This window comes from Monodelphis domestica, chromosome 2 (assembly GCF_027887165.1).
Source record: "Monodelphis domestica isolate mMonDom1 chromosome 2, mMonDom1.pri, whole genome shotgun sequence".
Taxonomy (NCBI): Eukaryota; Metazoa; Chordata; class Mammalia; order Didelphimorphia; family Didelphidae; genus Monodelphis; species Monodelphis domestica.
This window is the reverse complement of record NC_077228.1, coordinates 169561652-169578492: the sequence shown is the minus strand read 5'-3', so window position 1 is coordinate 169578492 and position 16841 is coordinate 169561652. Positions and strand designations below refer to the sequence as shown.

At 45.5% G+C, this 16841-nt stretch overlaps 2 protein-coding genes across 4 annotated transcripts; one reads left to right on the top strand and one right to left on the bottom strand.

Moving 5' to 3' along the window:
- Nucleotides 1-1061: 1061 nt before the first annotated feature.
- Nucleotides 1062-8608, bottom strand: ISG20L2 (interferon stimulated exonuclease gene 20 like 2). 2 transcript variants are annotated; one of them, XM_056816235.1, is made up of 4 exons: nucleotides 8471-8608; nucleotides 6681-7477; nucleotides 3270-3470; nucleotides 1062-1960 (listed from the first exon to the last, which is right to left on the bottom strand). In XM_056816235.1, exons 2-4 carry the CDS (start codon nucleotides 7341-7343, stop codon nucleotides 1844-1846), a joined length of 981 nt encoding a protein of 326 aa, XP_056672213.1. In that variant the 5' UTR covers nucleotides 7344-7477; nucleotides 8471-8608; the 3' UTR covers nucleotides 1062-1843. The 2 variants fall into 2 exon arrangements, with proteins under 2 accessions (XP_056672213.1, XP_056672212.1); XM_056816234.1 differs by lacking the exon at nucleotides 8471-8608 and adding an exon at nucleotides 8098-8235.
- A 5-nt stretch (nucleotides 8609-8613) lies between these two features.
- METTL25B (methyltransferase like 25B) lies at nucleotides 8614-16774 on the top strand. 2 transcript variants are annotated; one of them, XM_007482083.3, is made up of 9 exons: nucleotides 8614-8751; nucleotides 11190-11309; nucleotides 11869-11993; nucleotides 12182-12374; nucleotides 13005-13067; nucleotides 13380-13523; nucleotides 15253-15755; nucleotides 16002-16186; nucleotides 16468-16774. In XM_007482083.3, exons 2-9 carry the CDS (start codon nucleotides 11199-11201, stop codon nucleotides 16617-16619), a joined length of 1476 nt encoding a protein of 491 aa, XP_007482145.1. In that variant the 5' UTR covers nucleotides 8614-8751; nucleotides 11190-11198; the 3' UTR covers nucleotides 16620-16774. The 2 variants fall into 2 exon arrangements, with proteins under 2 accessions (XP_007482145.1, XP_001367562.1); XM_001367525.4 differs by having other exon boundaries at nucleotides 16437-16774.
- The last annotated feature ends 67 nt before the right edge of the window (nucleotides 16775-16841 follow it).

Here is a 16841-nt window from a genome sequence, read left to right as displayed (position 1 = left end):
CTAATGCTTGGGGCCTGTTACTGTAGTGAAACCTCTCTTCTAATGGCAGCCACAGAGGTGGCTTTGGTCTCCAGAGCCAAGGCAATGTGTACTGAAGCATGGCCCTCATGTGGACAAAATGCCTGCGCTGCCCAAAGTGAGTCTAGCCTGCACACCCAGGAAGGGCACAAAGAATACCCTCGGGGCTTCCATGCTAAACAGGGCTGGCACTAACTGAAATGATCCATTTTATAGATTTCACCTCAGAACTGCAAAGGGTCTTCAGAGACCCCAGCAAAAACATGAATCCCACTGAGGTGTCCAAAAGGAACCCTAGTTTGGAATAAAAGACCTAAATTTTCAAATCTCAGCTCTGCAGCTTACCTACCCTCTGTTACCTAGAACAAGTCAATTAACCCTGTCCTCATCTGAAAACCAGGAAGTGATCTCTAAGGTTCTTTCTAGGTCAAATTCCTCTTCATATTAAGTTGAAATCTGTCTCTTCTCAATTCTAACCAGTGGAGTGAGGAAGTATATCTTTTTTCCAAACATCTGAAGACCAATATGTCTCTCCTCTTTCAGTCTTAACCACACCACCTCCACCAACCATGCTTCTAATGGCATGGTTTCAAGGCCCCCCCAGGCCCCACTTGCAGGTGAGCTCCAGCTTATTAATCTCCCTATGAAAAATGGCGCATGCTCAAAATTGAACACCAAATAGCAGACTTGATGGGACTATGGCAGGGCATTCAGACATACTCTTGCTGAGACATACCATCTAGACTTACACATGTTCTACTGGCTTTGAGATGCCACACTTATACCTCTTCCTTCGAATTTATTGCTATTACCCACAGTATGTCTGGTTGGGGGCGGGGGGCGCGGCAGCATGGAACAGATTTGTGAACAAAGAATGGGGCATGAAATAGCAACCTAAAGATCCTTAGTAAATGTCCGTGATGAGAACATGTGATTGGTCTTATCCACATGAGTGCTAATCAGAGCTTTTCAAACTCAAATAACAGGAAGCTCCTTTACTGAACTTCTTGTAGCTACCCACTATTATGCATTCTTTTACAAAATACATTGTCCCAAATTGGTTTAATAAGTAGCAAAAAACAATACTTCTTCCTTTATAAAAATTCCTTTGTGAGTTTACAAGGCAGTAACTTGGGCATTTAGAAGCTTCACTTAACATGAAGGAGGGAGATTGAAAACATAAATGCTTTCTCAGCAGGCACCTGGGACTCAAATAAATACCTCTTCTCCTTAGGAAAGGGACTATTTAAAAAGTTACCAGAAAAAAGTTGGATTTCTTGCTTCCTACTACCCCAGTGGAAAAAAAAAGGGAATCAACTGGTCATCAAAGGTGTCTCCTCCAAGTATCCGGGATGAGGAGAAGAGGGTCTTGGGTTACAAATGGCATTATTCGACAGTACTTTGGGACAAAAGTACTTCATCATAGCCACTTGGGGAGACCTAGGGAAACTACACATCCCAGCACTGTCCTGTTGGTCAAGTCACTTGGCTGGAGCAAGGCACACTGGGACTTGTGACCAGCCTAAAGTATCAATGTGAAGGGATGGGCAGCAAGGCTGGCTTTGAATGTAGGGAGTTTCCCCTTACCCCACCCCTTCACTGGGATTGAGAGGGGAAAACTCTAGAAAAGTAGGACACAACACCTGTGATGAAAGTTTCAATGGTCTATGGTTGGAGAGACTGAGTTTGGGGCAGATTCACTTCCCAACAGCTCCAGCCTAAATTTTGGGCTGGTTAGTTAGTCTGTTCCACCTGGGGCAGTTGTTTACTCTCATCTGATGCCTTTTTCCTGCAAAGGCTATCAAGCCCCACGATCCCACCTCCCCTATTCCTGAGAGGGAGGAGACCGGGCCAGCTGTTGCTCCCACTCAACTTCCACCAACTTGTAGAGGTCCATGGTTGCCTTGGCATCTTCAACTGAGGAATGCCCGCTCTTCCCTACCTAAGGGAAGAAGGAATGAGACTATGGTGAGATTAGAAGGTGTGGCTTCTCCTATTTCCCATGTACCACCTCTGTTTTCTCAATTATTTCTGCCCTTCATGTGGTGGGTCCTTAATAAGTATTTCATCTAAGTTGTTCCCTTCAGCTGTAAGGAGACTATGTGGTGTTGTAGATGGAGGGCTAGCATCAGAATTGGGAAGAATTTGGTTCAGATTCCACTTTTAACACATATTGGTTATGTAAGTTTAGGCAGATCAACTTAATCTCTTTTTACCTCAAGCAGAACAGCTACTGATCTGCGATGAGAAAAGGAGAGTTCCAGCCCCAAAAGTTCCTTAACAGGACATCACTTATCCTGATTTAAAAAACAAAAACAAAAACCATCTCACTCTCTCTCCTTTGACAAAGTCAGACCACTCTGGAAATAATGCCCCAGTGAGAATTCCTTTTATCTCATTTCAGGGTTTCTCCTTTGAGAAATCCCTACTGTTGTCTGCATTCTATACTGATAAAATCTATTCTCCACTTTCAGAGAACTGCCCTTCAGAACCCTGAAGCCTCGGACATCATTAGCTTCTCTTCTCTGGGTCCTTGGTCTCAGCTCTTTTTCACTTTTCTTTGTAACTGCAGAAATAAATTGAGTTCTGGAAGAAATGGTATTTCCCTGAGACTGGTATAATGAGATCATATCCAGGGATGTGAATAACTAATAATGTTTTATGACTTTTTTTTTTTAATTTAGGCAATTGGAATTAAGTGACTTGCTTAAGGCCACACAACTGGGAAGTCTTTGGGGTCAAATTTGAACTCAGATCTTCCAAATTCCAGACCTAGTATTCTCTACATGGTGCTACTAGCTGCCCCTTTTATGACTATTCTTGAGAAGACCATCCTTTACTTAATCTTCTTATTGAAATCCAATTCTAGGTCCTTACCCTCATTTTATTCAGAAAATCAAGCTGTGAAGAAATGAGGATAGCTATGACTATCGTCATTTTGCAGACAAATAAAATGAGACCAGAGAAGGGAGGTGAGTTGAGAAAGGTTACATAAAACAAATTAGAAGCAAGGCTAGGGCTGGAGTCCAGGTGCCCTGCCTTTAAGCCAAGAGCTATCCCTATTAGACCTCCACATTAGATATGTACAGTTAGTTAAGGCTGAAGGGTCTAAGCTCAGAAAGAGAAGACTAAAAGGATCAGAGACTGAAGCTGAGGAGGAATGGGGGGGGCAGTGCAGATTGTTACAGGTTAGGGAGTTTAGAGATGCTTTTTGGAGCTTGGAAAGTGTTTCCCCACTCCCACCCACTTACCTGAATGTCCTGCTGAAGCAGCTGCTTGGTCAGGCGCTTCAAAGAGATTGACTCATTCTCGGGGAAGCCAGCCCGGGAATTAAGGATAGGGATTCGGGAGGTGTCCCGTGTAAGGGGTTTGGGGTGAAAGTAATGAAGGGCTTTGAAGTCATTGTGGATAGCATGGCCCACTACAATCTTCCCAAGGAGTATCTTCAAGATCTGAAATTCAAGGAAGAAGGCTGGGTGAAGTCTCTGCTCCATGTACAAATGCAGCATGGCCCTACTTAGCTGAAATGCCCCTTCCATATCTTCTTTGTCCAGTGTGTTTTTCTCAAGAGCCACTCTAGCTCCACAAACTATATTCCTCCTGTCACTATTTCTAAATTCTGTGATTCCCCTCCTTTAAGATATCTCTGTCTAGCTTAATCAAATGAGAGCTCCACTCTATGTGGAATTGGAAATATAATGGTTGATTCTCCCTTTCCTTCACCAACTCAATGATAAAATTTACTCACTCTTAGCCAAAACTGTACTCATTACCAATGTGTAAGGTTGCCTAAGTTTTTACTGTATTTACGTTTGTTTTAGAGTACTCAAGAGGGAAGACCATAGGATTTTAGTGCTGGTGACCTTAATCCATCACACTTATTTTATAGATGAAGGAACTAAGGCCCCAAGAAATGACTTATCCAGTATCACACTGCTAATCTGTGACAAAGAAGGGATTAGAATTTAGGCTTTTGATTTCAAATCCAATATTCTTTCCACCACACCAACTCCTTTGACCCCTATCAAACATGCTTCATAAGAAAACCATAAGATCACAAATTTAAAGATGAAAGGGGCCTTGGAAGCTATCTAATCCAAACCCCTCATGTAATAGATGAAGAAATGATTGCCTAGGGACATTAAATGATTTTTCCACAAAGGAAAAGGTGAGAATTTGAACCAAGGTTCTTTCCACTATATTATACTATATGATCATTGCCTTCCTTAAAAAAAAAAAGTTTTACTACATTATAACCACAACTCTTTCTAAAAATTAAAAACTCCATAGTCTCAGCTTTATTACTTAATTTGCTGGAGTTGGTACCAAATAATTCCTGATTGTTTTTAAAAAATCATCCTCAAAACATTACATGGCAATACTGTGGGAGCCAAAAGAACAGGCCACAAGCTATAAAGCAAGGGTTGTTAACCTGGAATCCCTGTACTTTAAAAACACACACACACACACACACACACACACACACACACACACACACACACACACACACACCCTTTGAGAACTACACTTCAATATAATAGGTTTCCTTGGCATCCAGCATTTAAACATTGTTCTGAGAAGCACCAATAAACTGCCAAAGGAGTCCATGATGAAAGGTGAGGAATCCCTGCTCTGAAGACAAGTTCCCTAGCTCAGACCTCAAATATCTCAAGTAGAAACAGTGTGATTAGAGTATGCACAGGGCCTCCTCAGGAAGTCTACTCTGCAAGAAATGGTAACATATGTTCTGGTATGCCTGTCCAAAAACATGTAGCAAGGGGCAGCTAGGTGGCTCAGTGGATAGGGAGGTCTTGGGTTCAAATCTGGATTCAGACACTAGCTATGTGACTCTGGATAAGTCACTTATGGCCAACTGCCTAGCCCTTACCACTCTTCTGCCATGGAACTAATACTCAGTACCCTAAGGGGTTTAAAAACAAAAACAAGGGCCATTACCCTTATTATACTTTATTTGCCCTAAAGCATATGGCTATCTGTAAACAGGCAGCAAATGCTTTCTAAAAATGATAAAACAACCCAGGCCAGGCCTTCATGCTCCTCCTTGCTAGCAACAACTTGCTATTTCCCTCATTTCTTACCATCTCCCCAGAGCAGGTTCAGGACTCCCAATCTAGCTCAGTTATCTTGAGCTTTACAAGGCCTCAGTATCTGTGATCCTTCTTCCCCTTTTTCACCCTGCTACATTCTACTTCTTCCAACTCCTTTCCAGAATTCTCTTGATTTAACCAATTATGTCGTTATTTGGAATTTCCCCTCCATATTTCCACCTAAACTATGTTGTGTTGTGAATGACTTTGAGGGGAAAGAACCGTTTAGCAAAAAACCTGGATTTGAAGTCTGACTTTGTAATTTACCATTTCTGGAACTAGAGGCAAGTCATATCCCCTCTTGGAGCCTCAATCTCTAAAATGAACTAGATTACGTCTAAATTTCCCTTCAATTCTATCCTCTGGCTTCTGATATCTCCCAATACAGAGAGCTCCCTCCCCTCCCCCCCAAGAGCAGTGATTCTCTCACCTCTGCCTGAGTCTTTCTTGGCAACCAGAACAAGCTCCTGTACAATGGGAGTTTATGGGACAGGCTCAATTGGCAGAGATTAATAGAAAGCACAATATACCAAGCACCTTAGAGCAGCTCAGAGAATTGGCCCAAGGGCACCACCTGCAGGTTTTTGACAAATCTTGCAGCCAAAGCCTAGGTCCTCACTGTGCTGGAGTTGGGTATCATAAGAGGTGCTTAATTTGAATACACACAAATGTATCGAACAGTACCACTTGGAAGAAATCCAGAAGCAGGTCCTATGATGGAAGTCAGGAATCACAAAGACCACATTCTGTGAAGGGGATGCTAAACTAAGTCAGGACAAGACAGGTAGGAGAGTATAGCGCCATGTTTGCCATGACTTCACTTCACTGTGTGACTTCACTTTTCTGAACCTCCATTTTCCTCATTTGTAAAATAATGGTGTTGGATGAGATGCTTTCTAACGTTTCATCTAGTCCTGACATTCTTGCATGACTTCAGGCCAAATAATGCTAGCCACTGATCACTTGAGAAATAGATGTATTCCCCTTCTTCCAAGGGGAACCTAAGGGTACCCTAGGAACCTAGGGGTACCCTAAGACTCCTTTCTTTATGTGATAGGGAAAAGCAGTCCAAGGTCTAAGAGTAGTGGCAGGACTGAGGACAAAACACCTAAGAACATTTAATCACCTACATTCTACATGATTACTCCCATCTGTCTTCCTTTTCAATCCTACTCTGCATCTTTCTTAGTCTAGAAGGCCAAATAGACACCATTCCTTTCCCCATAATATTTAGAGATCTCTGTACAACTTGATCTTTTGCTCTAGTCTCTATTCAAGTTGGCAAAGGGGAAAGGAAGGATAAGTTTAACCTGTCTTAGGGACCATTTCTCTACCTAGTTCCAAAACAGGGTACTGTGCTCAGTATGTAGTATTGACTAAGATACTACCCCTTCTCTCCCCACCACCTTTCAAAAAAGCCCAGTTCCTTCCTATCTTGAAGCCTTCCTTTTCACCTAACCTCCGTCAAGCCTTTTCCCTCTGATTGTTCCCTTTTAAGAGGACCCAAGAAATCCAAATCCCGGCCTCCCCCAACCCCATCCCCTCTCCCATCACCTCTCTCCGGGCCACTTTGAAAGGGGTGGCATTAATCATATGCTCCTTCTTGATACCGCTCCACTTGGTCCGGTAATCCACAATTTTGCAGGGAGGACGGATGTATTCATCATATAGTATATCACCACTGTAACTCACAATGCTACATCGGGCCAAAGAACTGGTATGGCCTTTAGGTCCTGTGCCCACCATCTCACAGTCAAGGGCCACCATCTTCTTGCCCTTCTCTGTTCCTGCTGGGAGGGTTCGGGCAGGTGGGAGGGAGCAGAGACCACTCTGGAACTCTGACAGAAGATCTACCTTAGATACCACAGATAGTGAACTGGTCTTCCGTGAAGGAGCTGGTGTCAACCAAGACACTGTTGATACTTTCCTGCTCAAGGGCCTGTCAATTCCATTTTTCTGATTGGGTTTCTCCCTTATAGGTTCAGGGAGGGGATGGAGTTTCTGTTTGCTACTCGTGCTAAGGGTCACCCCTTTATTTTGGGGTTTAGGATGCCCCAATCCTGAAGTCTTGGCCGAGACCTGCGTCTGTTTCTGCTTAAGGTTCCTTTGCAGCCGCCGCTGTCGTTGGATGAAACGCTGGTGCCTGTGGTTCCCCTCAGTTGCCTTTTTTGGGGGAGGACAGTCCCCAAAGTCCAAGTTGAGAATCAGAGTAGACATTGTCAAGAAGGGTTGGAGAGAAGAATGATCAGAGGGGATCTCGCTTTAGACAATGTTTTCTAAAAACAGGTAATTTGGGGGGCTTATTCCTGGCCAAAGGACAGAGACCCACATCTTGAGGTGTGTAGCATATCCTATGGAGAGAAGAATGACCAAGCTGACCCCAGAGTCTAAGGGTCCAATAGATTGGTAGTAAAAGGACTGTTTATAAGCCTTGGCATAACTTTAGATAATAGGGGAAAATACCCAGAGTAGAAGGGATTTAAGATAGGATATGGAGGAATTACTTTAAAAGTCGGAGTGCTTGTGGGAAGTGGGGGAAGACAACTTCCTTAAAAGCAGAGGAATGAATGGGATGTTGAGAGGCAGCATAATACAGATGAAAAAACAATAGGTTTAGAAAGAGTATGTAGGTTTCAATCCTGTTCGTGGCAAATCAGTTTCCCTGGGATACAGAGGCACAGAAGCTGAAAGTGACTCGCCTGATGTCCTGCAATTAGAAAGTGATTGCAACCCACATGGTTCAAGATCCAACACCTTTTGAAAAATGTGGATTGTAACACTTGCTACCTCGATCATTATTACCATGTCGATGTCAGCCAAAGAGTAGCCCTCCTTCAAGTTTAAACCCCCAAAGTGGGTGGACTCTGTCCTTGCCCCCTCAGAGATATCTGCCCCCTCTCCAAGTCCTCCAGGATCTTTCAGCTTCCCCCCCCCAGACTTTGCCCTTTCAGCATCTCAGGAGCTAAAGTACCTTGAAGCTTCAGGCCCTTGGTGTCCACCTCCCCTTCTCTGGGCCTCAGTTTCCCCATTTATAGAACCAGGAGAGGGGATTAGATGCTCTCTAAGACGCCTTGCGGCTTTCAATCCCGTGATTGCGAAACAGTCCCGCCGAGCGGTGGCTCCTGACCCGTGAAAGGGATGAAAAAACAGGAGGGGAAACTGAGGCTGAGCTTAAGGAGGCTGCTGCAGGCTGGCATCATTACCCCACAGCGCCGCAAGGGCCAACTGGGGCCTCGATGAACCTTTCGGCCCGGGAGTGTGACCCCTCCCCTGACCTAGCCCCAACACGGCCGGAGGGACCCCGGGCCGGGAGCCAGGCGCGAGCCCCATCTCGCTTCACTCACCTCCTCTGACGGCCCCCGTAGAAGCCGGAAGCGACCAAAACCGGAAATGGAGAGGGAACCGCGCCTGCGCGGATGCAGGCGGCATACACGAGGGCGAACGCGTGGAGTCGTGCGACGGGAGCACGCCTGAGGACCCACGGCCTCCCTAGTGACCCCCACCTCGAGGAAGAAGGAGAGTGACTCCGACTTGGGGGACTGGAGAGGAAACGGAGGGGTCGGCGGGGGCGGGGGCGGCACGCGCTCCCCGGCCCCTCGGCCGCCGCGGAAGTACAACTCAGACGGTAAGGAAAGGGGCTGTTGGGAGAGGGACCGGGGGGCGCCGTCGAGTCAGGCCTCACTTCCGGGAGAACGGGTGGGGCGGAGCCTGGGGTTGTTGAGGTAGCCTTTTCCTTTGCCTTCATTCCTGCCCAGGCATGGGGGCTCCGCCCCAACACTGGCCGGCGCTTGACGTTGCCCTGCGTTACCGCTCTATGACGTCTCTACGTTCCCACGCTATCTCCTCCTCCTTTTCTCGGGCACGTGTCCGGTATCTTCCCTTCACCTCTTTCCAAGCGATTTACTATCAAACACTGAACGTGTATTAAGTGTCTACTATGTGCCAGCCACTGTACTAAGCTCTGGCGATATAAAAGGAGGCAAAAGGCAGGCTTTTGCCATCAAGAAGTTTTACCGTCTAGTGGTAGAGACAACATGCTAATATATGTGTGTGTATATATATATATGTACACACACACACACACACACAAAGCAAGCTACATGCAAGATAAATAGGAAATAATGAATATTAAGTGCCTACTATTTGCCAGCCACTGTGCTAAGCTCTGGGAATACAAAAAGGGACAAAAGACAGTCTCAGACCTCAAACTTACAATCTAATAAGAGACAACCAGGCAAATACATACATATATACATATATATCAAGATATATATAGGATGAATAGGAGATACCTATAAACTTTAGCAAGTGCCTATTGTATGTCTGTTAGTCACCAAGGCTGCGTACTGGGGATGCAAAAAGAGGCAAAATTCAGTCCCAAAAATCTAATTGGACAGAAATCTGGTTAAAATCAAGTGGGAGAGAAAACATGCAAACAAATGTATATAAAGCAAGCTATATACAGAATAATTAGGAAATGTTAAAAGCGGGGGAAAGCGCTGGAATTTCGGTGCCATTTTACTAAGGAAGCCAGGGAGGCTCCTACTTGGAGCAAAGGAGGGAAGGTATTCTAGGAATAGGGGACTGCCAGAAAGAATGCTCTAAGCTGAAAGATTGTGTCTTCTTCATGGAACAGCCAGGAGGAGGTTTTAATTTTCAAAATTAATCCCTATCATTACCAGTCATTTCCCCCTTTATTTAGCTAAGTGGAAAAATGAATAGAGCAAGAGCACGAAAATCAAGACCTGACTTCTTAGCAGTCTCAGATACTTCCTAACTAAGGATGGATGGCCAAGTTACTTCACCTATGCCTGCCTCAGTTTCCTCAATTATAAACTGGCAATAACAGCATCTACTTCTCAGGGTTGTTGTGGTCTCAAATGTGATATTTGTAAACCACCTGGCACATAGTAGGCGCTTAATGCCTTTCTTAACTGAACTTTCGTTTTAAAAAATTATCAGACATTCAGTTTTGTTTTTTTTTCTCCCAATTCCTGGAAAGAAGGGGGGGGGGGACAAACACAGAGCCTTTGTCTCCTAGAAACAGTCAGACAAAATAAATTGGCCGCATCAAAAAATGATTTTCTTGTTCTACATGTTAGTCCATCATCTGTCATCAAGTGAAGAGCATTCATCATTCCTCTGGAATCATGGTTTATTAAGTTGATTAGTGTTACTTTGAAAATTTTAGAATTATTTGTTTTTGTGGTATTGATGTTATATCAAAATTTTTCTGGTTCTACACATTTAATTCTATATCCACTTCCTGCAAGTCCTCCTAGACCTCTGTGAAATCATCTTTTCATTTCTTTCATCACATTTGTATTCCAATATACTTACATTACATACCATATTTCATATATAGCCATTCCCTAAATGATGAGGACTTATGTAGTTTACAGTTCTTTATCACCAAAAAAAAATGCTGCTGTCAATATTTTTGTACATATAAAGATCTTTTCCTCTTTCTTTGAAATTTAGGCAGGTAGATGGCTAAGCAGATGAAGGACTAGACCTGAATTCAAAAAGCCCTCAGTTCAAATCTGACCTCAGACACTAGCTGGGTAACCTCGGGCAAGGGACTTAAATCTGTCTGGCTTAGCTTCCTCATCTGTAAAGTAGGGATAATTTCATCTTCCTTCAAGAGTTGTTGTAAGGATCAAATGAGATAGTATTTGTAAAGTGCTTTGAAAACCTTAAAGCAACATATCAGTGCTAGTGATTATTAATGTTATTACTATGACCAGTTATAAGCACTTAAGAATTTGGCCTCTGAGGGAGCTGAGGTAGAACATGAGATGGGGAGCATGGTTCTAGGGGCTAGTTTCCCCATTTTATCAGAGGAAAAGTTTGAAGTATATGGTTTCCAAGATTCTTTTTGACTCTTGACATTCAATGATCCTGTAATTCTTTCCTCATTCCTCAGCCTAAGCCCACTAAATCCTACTCAGCCTAAGCCCACTAAATCCTACAGATCTTTTTTCATTTTTGGTACAGCCTCATTTAGGGGCCAAAAGAGGCCCATCTAGAGTTTTTCTGTCTTCTAATATCTTCTCTTTGTAGGTCCTCAGGATGCCCGGAATTGCTGCTAGAAACCTCTCTTTAGAGGGAAGGAGACAGCTAGCTGTGGATTTGACCCATGTTCTTCCCCTCTATGGATTCATCCTGGATGCCTACATCATTGTAAGTAATTGGGGAGAGAGGGTAGGTAAAGTAGTTTAAGGACAGGAATGGGGGGTTGTTATGCATGTAGAAGAAGAAATGAAGATAGAAACTTTAAGTATTTATTTTGGGGACATCTGTAGATTTCATTTATCCATTATCCTTTTGTACTGCCTTCCAACCAAGGCCTTCGTGATAAAGTTGCAGAAACAAATGAGAGGCATCAGCTGACATGAACTCAAATCCTGGTCCTGGCATTGCCATCTTTATGATTTAGGGAAAGCCAGTTAACCACTCATGTTCCTAGGACCCCAGTTGAAAAAGATCTTAAAGGTCTAATCTTGCTTTTATTTTTCAGATCAGGAAGCTCTCCAAATTCCCTTTTTTCCATCTTTAAAATGAAGGGGGGAAATAGCCTAGGAGGGAGGAAGGCCTCCAAAGGTCCTTCCATCTCTTAAATATTATGATCCAAAGTGCCTGGGATCATACATCCCTATATTTGAGGGAAAGGGGGAAAGTGGTGCTTGCCTTGGGAGGCCCTTAGCAGTTTAGAGCTAACTGGTTTTCTTTTACTCTGTAGGAGTTTTTTACAGACTGTTTGTGGGAAAAGCTCCCCAGCTCATGGCAAGAAGCTCTAGATGGGCTGACCCCACCTGAGATTGCCACCATGCTACTTGATATGCCCAGTGCTGGGGAAGAGATCAGGTATGGGACTAGTTTTCAGGTAAACAATAATTATCAGAAGTTAACTTCATGTAGCCATCTGTAATTCATGGGTAGGGTTATTTGGAGATAAAAATTCCTCCAGGACTTCATGAGTGCTTCATTTTGTGGTCAGGTAATCTGTTCTGGTTGTGGTAGGAATATTCACAGGGGGGCCTGGGCTGTCTCAGGTACAGATCAGTGTGGCCACTGACCCTTCTGGCCCTGAAGGCTACTGCCCGTGCCCTGACTTTTACCCGGATGCCTGAATCTCTGGGCCCATCTGAGTTCCAGGAGAACCCCAGCCAGAGCTCTCAGCTGGCAGCCCAGTTCCGGAAACATGTCAAGCCCAAGAAACAGCATGAGATAAGGAGACTAGGAGAGGTGAGGAATGGCTTGGGAATGAAGAGAGAACTAAGGGAAGAATGGGGGAAGTGGGGTGGGAGGGGGTTAGGATTGGTGAGGCAAAGGAGGGAAACATGGAGACTTCTCTCCTCCTAAGGACTCCAAGGCCACAACATCCCCCCAACACATACACAGCTGTCTCCCCTACTCTCTAGGCTCCATCTTTCTCTGAGTTTGTTGCTTTGTTTTCCTTTTCCTGTTTTCGCTGGTGTCAGTCTCTCTGGATGTTTGAGCAGTTTTCTTTATGTCTATCTCCAGCTCTGTCCTTTTTTCACATCTGAAGCCCCTAGGGATGGTGGTATTTATGGGGAGATGGAGGTGAGGTAGTGTAGGGCAGTGTTTCTCACTCCATGATCCAGGCAGAAAGGGAACAGGTTAGGGAAGATCTCTGAGAAGAGCAGGGACCTTCTTCCTAGTCTGTTTCTTACATTCTCCCCCACCCACTCCACTCCTCCAGTTTCTGGGTATCCTGGCTTTTTGTTGTTTGCTCCCTCTGTAGCACTCCCCCTCCCCTCTGCCCAGTTACTGGCTCCTGCCCCTGGTGAGCAAGAGCCAATGGCTCAGAGATCTTTGTTCCTCTACTTCTAAACCCTCTACCCTCTTCTCCAGCTGGTGAAGAAACTGAGTGATCTTACGAGCTGCAACCAGGTGGTGGATGTGGGCTCTGGCCAGGTGAGTCCAGGTCAAGCCTCCCTAGTATCCCAATCTCTGTTGGAGAGAATTTGGGAGGTAGTACAGCCAGAATCCATTCTGGGTTTGAGAAAAGGGGGAGGCATGCTACCATCAGTACAGAATTGGAAAAGGGGTTGAGCAAAGGAATTGGACTGTGGTAGAGAAGGGGGAGAGAACAAGAGACAGGATTAAGGAGACAGGGACACCCAAGTCCTTCTCCTCACCCTCTAATGCAATCTTAGGCCTCCAAGCCTAAGGAAGGGTGGAAAGGACACCTACTATGTACTCTGATCCCTACTCTCATGGCTTCAGGGTCATCTCACCCGATTCCTGGCCTTAGGGCTGGGGCTTTCTGTGACTGGCATTGAAAAGGATAGGAAACTGGTGGAAAGAGCCCAGCATCTCGACCAGGAACTCCTAAGTATCCTGAAGAAGGAAAAAAGGAGGAAACCACAGGTGAGTCTCCATCCCCAAGGAGGTGGTTGAGAAAGCTATACAAGGCTTTTGTTTTGCCTTACCTTCCATCTTAGAATCAATACTATATTGATTCCAAGGCAGAAGAGCAGTAAGGGCTAGACAGAGGGGGTTAAGTGACTTGCCCAGGGTCACATAGCTGGGAAGTGCCTAAGGTCACATTTGAACCCAGGACCTCCCATCTCTGGGCCTGGCTCTCAATTCACTGAGCTACCTAGGGGCCCCCCCCCGCCCCCCCATGTAAAGCTTTTCTAATCCTAACCTTATCCCATTTCAGCTGTCCCAAGGTCTGTGCCCCCAGCTTCCCTCTCCTTCCCGTCTTTTGCCCAGCCCTGCTCCTGTCTCTGACCTTTGGACCACAGAGCAGAAAGTTTTTCTTCTTGGGAGGAGGCCTGGCAATAGGAAGCCCATGATACAGTACCTAACAACATTTATGGTAGGAGTGATAACCAGTATTCCCAAGAATTCCTGGACTGGGAGATCTTCAACTGGGGCTTCTTCTGACAATTCCAAAGACTTGGGCCAAGAAGGTGTGGACCTCTTTCTCTCTTTCCTGTTGTCAGAATCAAATAATTTTAGACTGTCTCTTCAGGACAGACCTCCTGCTCCAGTCCACTGCTCCCCCTCTTGACTATAGGGGAGAAGGATCCTGACTCTACACCATCTTACCCCCCAGGCCCTGATTACCACCACCCTGGTGGGGCTGTGCAGATTCTGACAGCAGAGGAAAGAATGGGAATTTGAGAGACGCACACAAAGTGCTACCTCCTTAACAGGTACACAGGAATTCAAAGCGCTGTGCCTAGCACAGGAAGTGGGGGAGGTAATAATGTTAGATAAAAGCAGGCTCTCCTCAACCCTGGGGGGAACTTATAGACTAATGGGAAATAAAGCAAATACATATTACTATAATTCCTAACAAATGCACCAGAAAGTTTTGAACCAGATTTCTAGGTGGTTGGGGAAAGTGATCAGAGAAGACTTCCTGCAGGTAATAGCTGAATTGGGCTTTTTAACTTAAAGGATGATTAGGAATTCATTAACTAGAATGAGGGATAGCCAGGTGGCTCAGTAGATAAAGAGCCATTCTAGTAAATCTGGCCTCATACACTTCCTAGCTGTGTGAACTGGCTAAGTCACTTAAACCCCATTAGCTAGCCTTTAACCACTCTTCTGCCTTGGAATTGGTATTGATTTTAAGGTGGGAGGTAAGGCTTTAGAAAAAAGAATGAAAGAGAGAATATTCTGGGGGTATTTAGAGGTATGAGAATTCTCAAAAGGTAGGAAGGTACCAGATTGTGGAGGAAGGATCCTTTGTACCAAGAGATTATGAACATTTGGAGACAGATGCTAGTGAGCAGGTAATGGTTAGAGATGCAGAAAGAAGGCCATGTGATGCTGAGTGGAAAAAACTCTTTTTGGAATACTGAAATCCGAGCTCACATCTCAATTTAGCCTCTTCCTTGTGACAGTCTTCTGTGACAATTTAGCCTCTTCTCCTGCAACAGTCATGTCTCTTTTCTGGGTTGTTGCCTCACCAATACAAATTAGGTTTATATTGGTAATCTCTAAGGTAAGGTTTTTAGTTCAAAATTCTGTGATTTTATAGATACTAATTTAGGCTCCCTAAACCTCAAGTTAGTGAGCATCTATTAAGTGTCTCCTTACGCTCGGCACCGAGTTATGTGCTGCTGCTTTTCTTCTCACACAGATCATCTCAGCTGTCCCCCATCGCCCCCCAAAACATATTGTTAGCTGGGTAGACCCAACCAATTTGTCTGAGGGGCTCCTATCTCCCCTGGAGTCAGAAGCATCCCAGGACCCTGCTGCCTCAGGCCCTCGTCGTGTGCTCCTGACCGGCCTCCATGCCTGTGGAGATCTAAGCGTGACTATACTACAGCACTTTGCCTACTGCCCTGAGGTGGTGGCCTTGGCCTCTGTGGGCTGCTGTTATATGAAGCTGACTACCCCTGGGGGCTACCCCCTCAGCCACTGGGTCAGTGGACTCCGGGACCACAGGCTGCCCTACAAGTTCCGAGAGGGGGCTTGCCATGCTTTGGAGGAATATGCAGGGAGGCTTCGGGCGGCAGGCCCTACCCTCCGTACCCACTGCTACCGAGCAGCACTAGAGACAGTGATCCGGAGTGCCCAGCCTGGGCTCTGCAGACCAGGGGTACAAAGCATCCCAAGGGCCCACGAGCTGCCTTTGGAAGAGTAAGTATGGGGATGGATGGACAGGGGAATCAGGAAGAAGCAGCATTTCAAGGAAGGGCTTGGGAAAGTAGAGATGCCTCCAGGCACTCAAAACAGAAGCTCTACTCCAGACCTTGGCCTGGGAGCCTCTTTAAAGTGAAATCTTGGAAGGAACTTGTGATGGAGGGTTCTATCTCAGAAACACCTCCAATAGGGGGAAATCATTAGCACTAAAATGCTCTTTTTTGTCTGTTTGCTGCCCTGCAGATATGTACGACTGGGACTGCAGCGGGTGGGACTAGACCCTGGGCTTCCTCTGGACCTGGCCTCCCTACATGCCTGCATGGCACAGGAACATCGGGTGGTGGCATTCTTCAGCCTGGCACTGCTGCTGGCACCACTGGTGGAGACACTAATCCTACTGGATCGGCTGCTTTTCCTCCAAGAGCAAGGTGGGTCCCAGACACAAGTGGAGTGAAAAGAGGGCGATACCAAAAGGGGGCTTGGTACCCTAGCAGAGAGGGTATAGAGCCAGGAATTGTCTCCAGCCTTCCCTCTACTGCCTTCGGGAAGCCCCAGCCTCCCTAGGGAACTAAGGAATGCTCAAAAGATCTTTCCCCTGGAGGGCCCTCTGGGGTGGGGAGAGTTGAAGGAGGGGCAGCTTCTGACCCTTTGAGCCTCTCCGACTTCTTCCCACTTCAGGCTGCCATGCGGAACTCCTCCCTGTCTTTAGGCCTGAACTATCTCCTCGAAACTTGGTCTTGGTGGCTACTAAGACCCCACTGGGTCCAGCACTTTCTGACCTGGAAATGGAGGAAAGCTGAAACTGAGGATGGGAAGGAAAGCTTCAAGAAACCCCTTAAAACTTCCCACTTCCCAAGGTGAGGCCATGGTAAGGGATGAGGGACTCTTAGCCAGCCCTCTCTCACTTAAAGAAACCAGATCTTTTGGCTAATCCCTAACCCTTCTTTGGATATCAAGACTTTTTTCTGTTATATAAAAATAACCTTAAAAAAAAATTAAATCTTTACTGTTTTTTACTTCTCTGTATGCTGTGTGAGCCAAGAACAGATCCTGAGGGCAGGGTATAGACTGGCTGTCACCCAG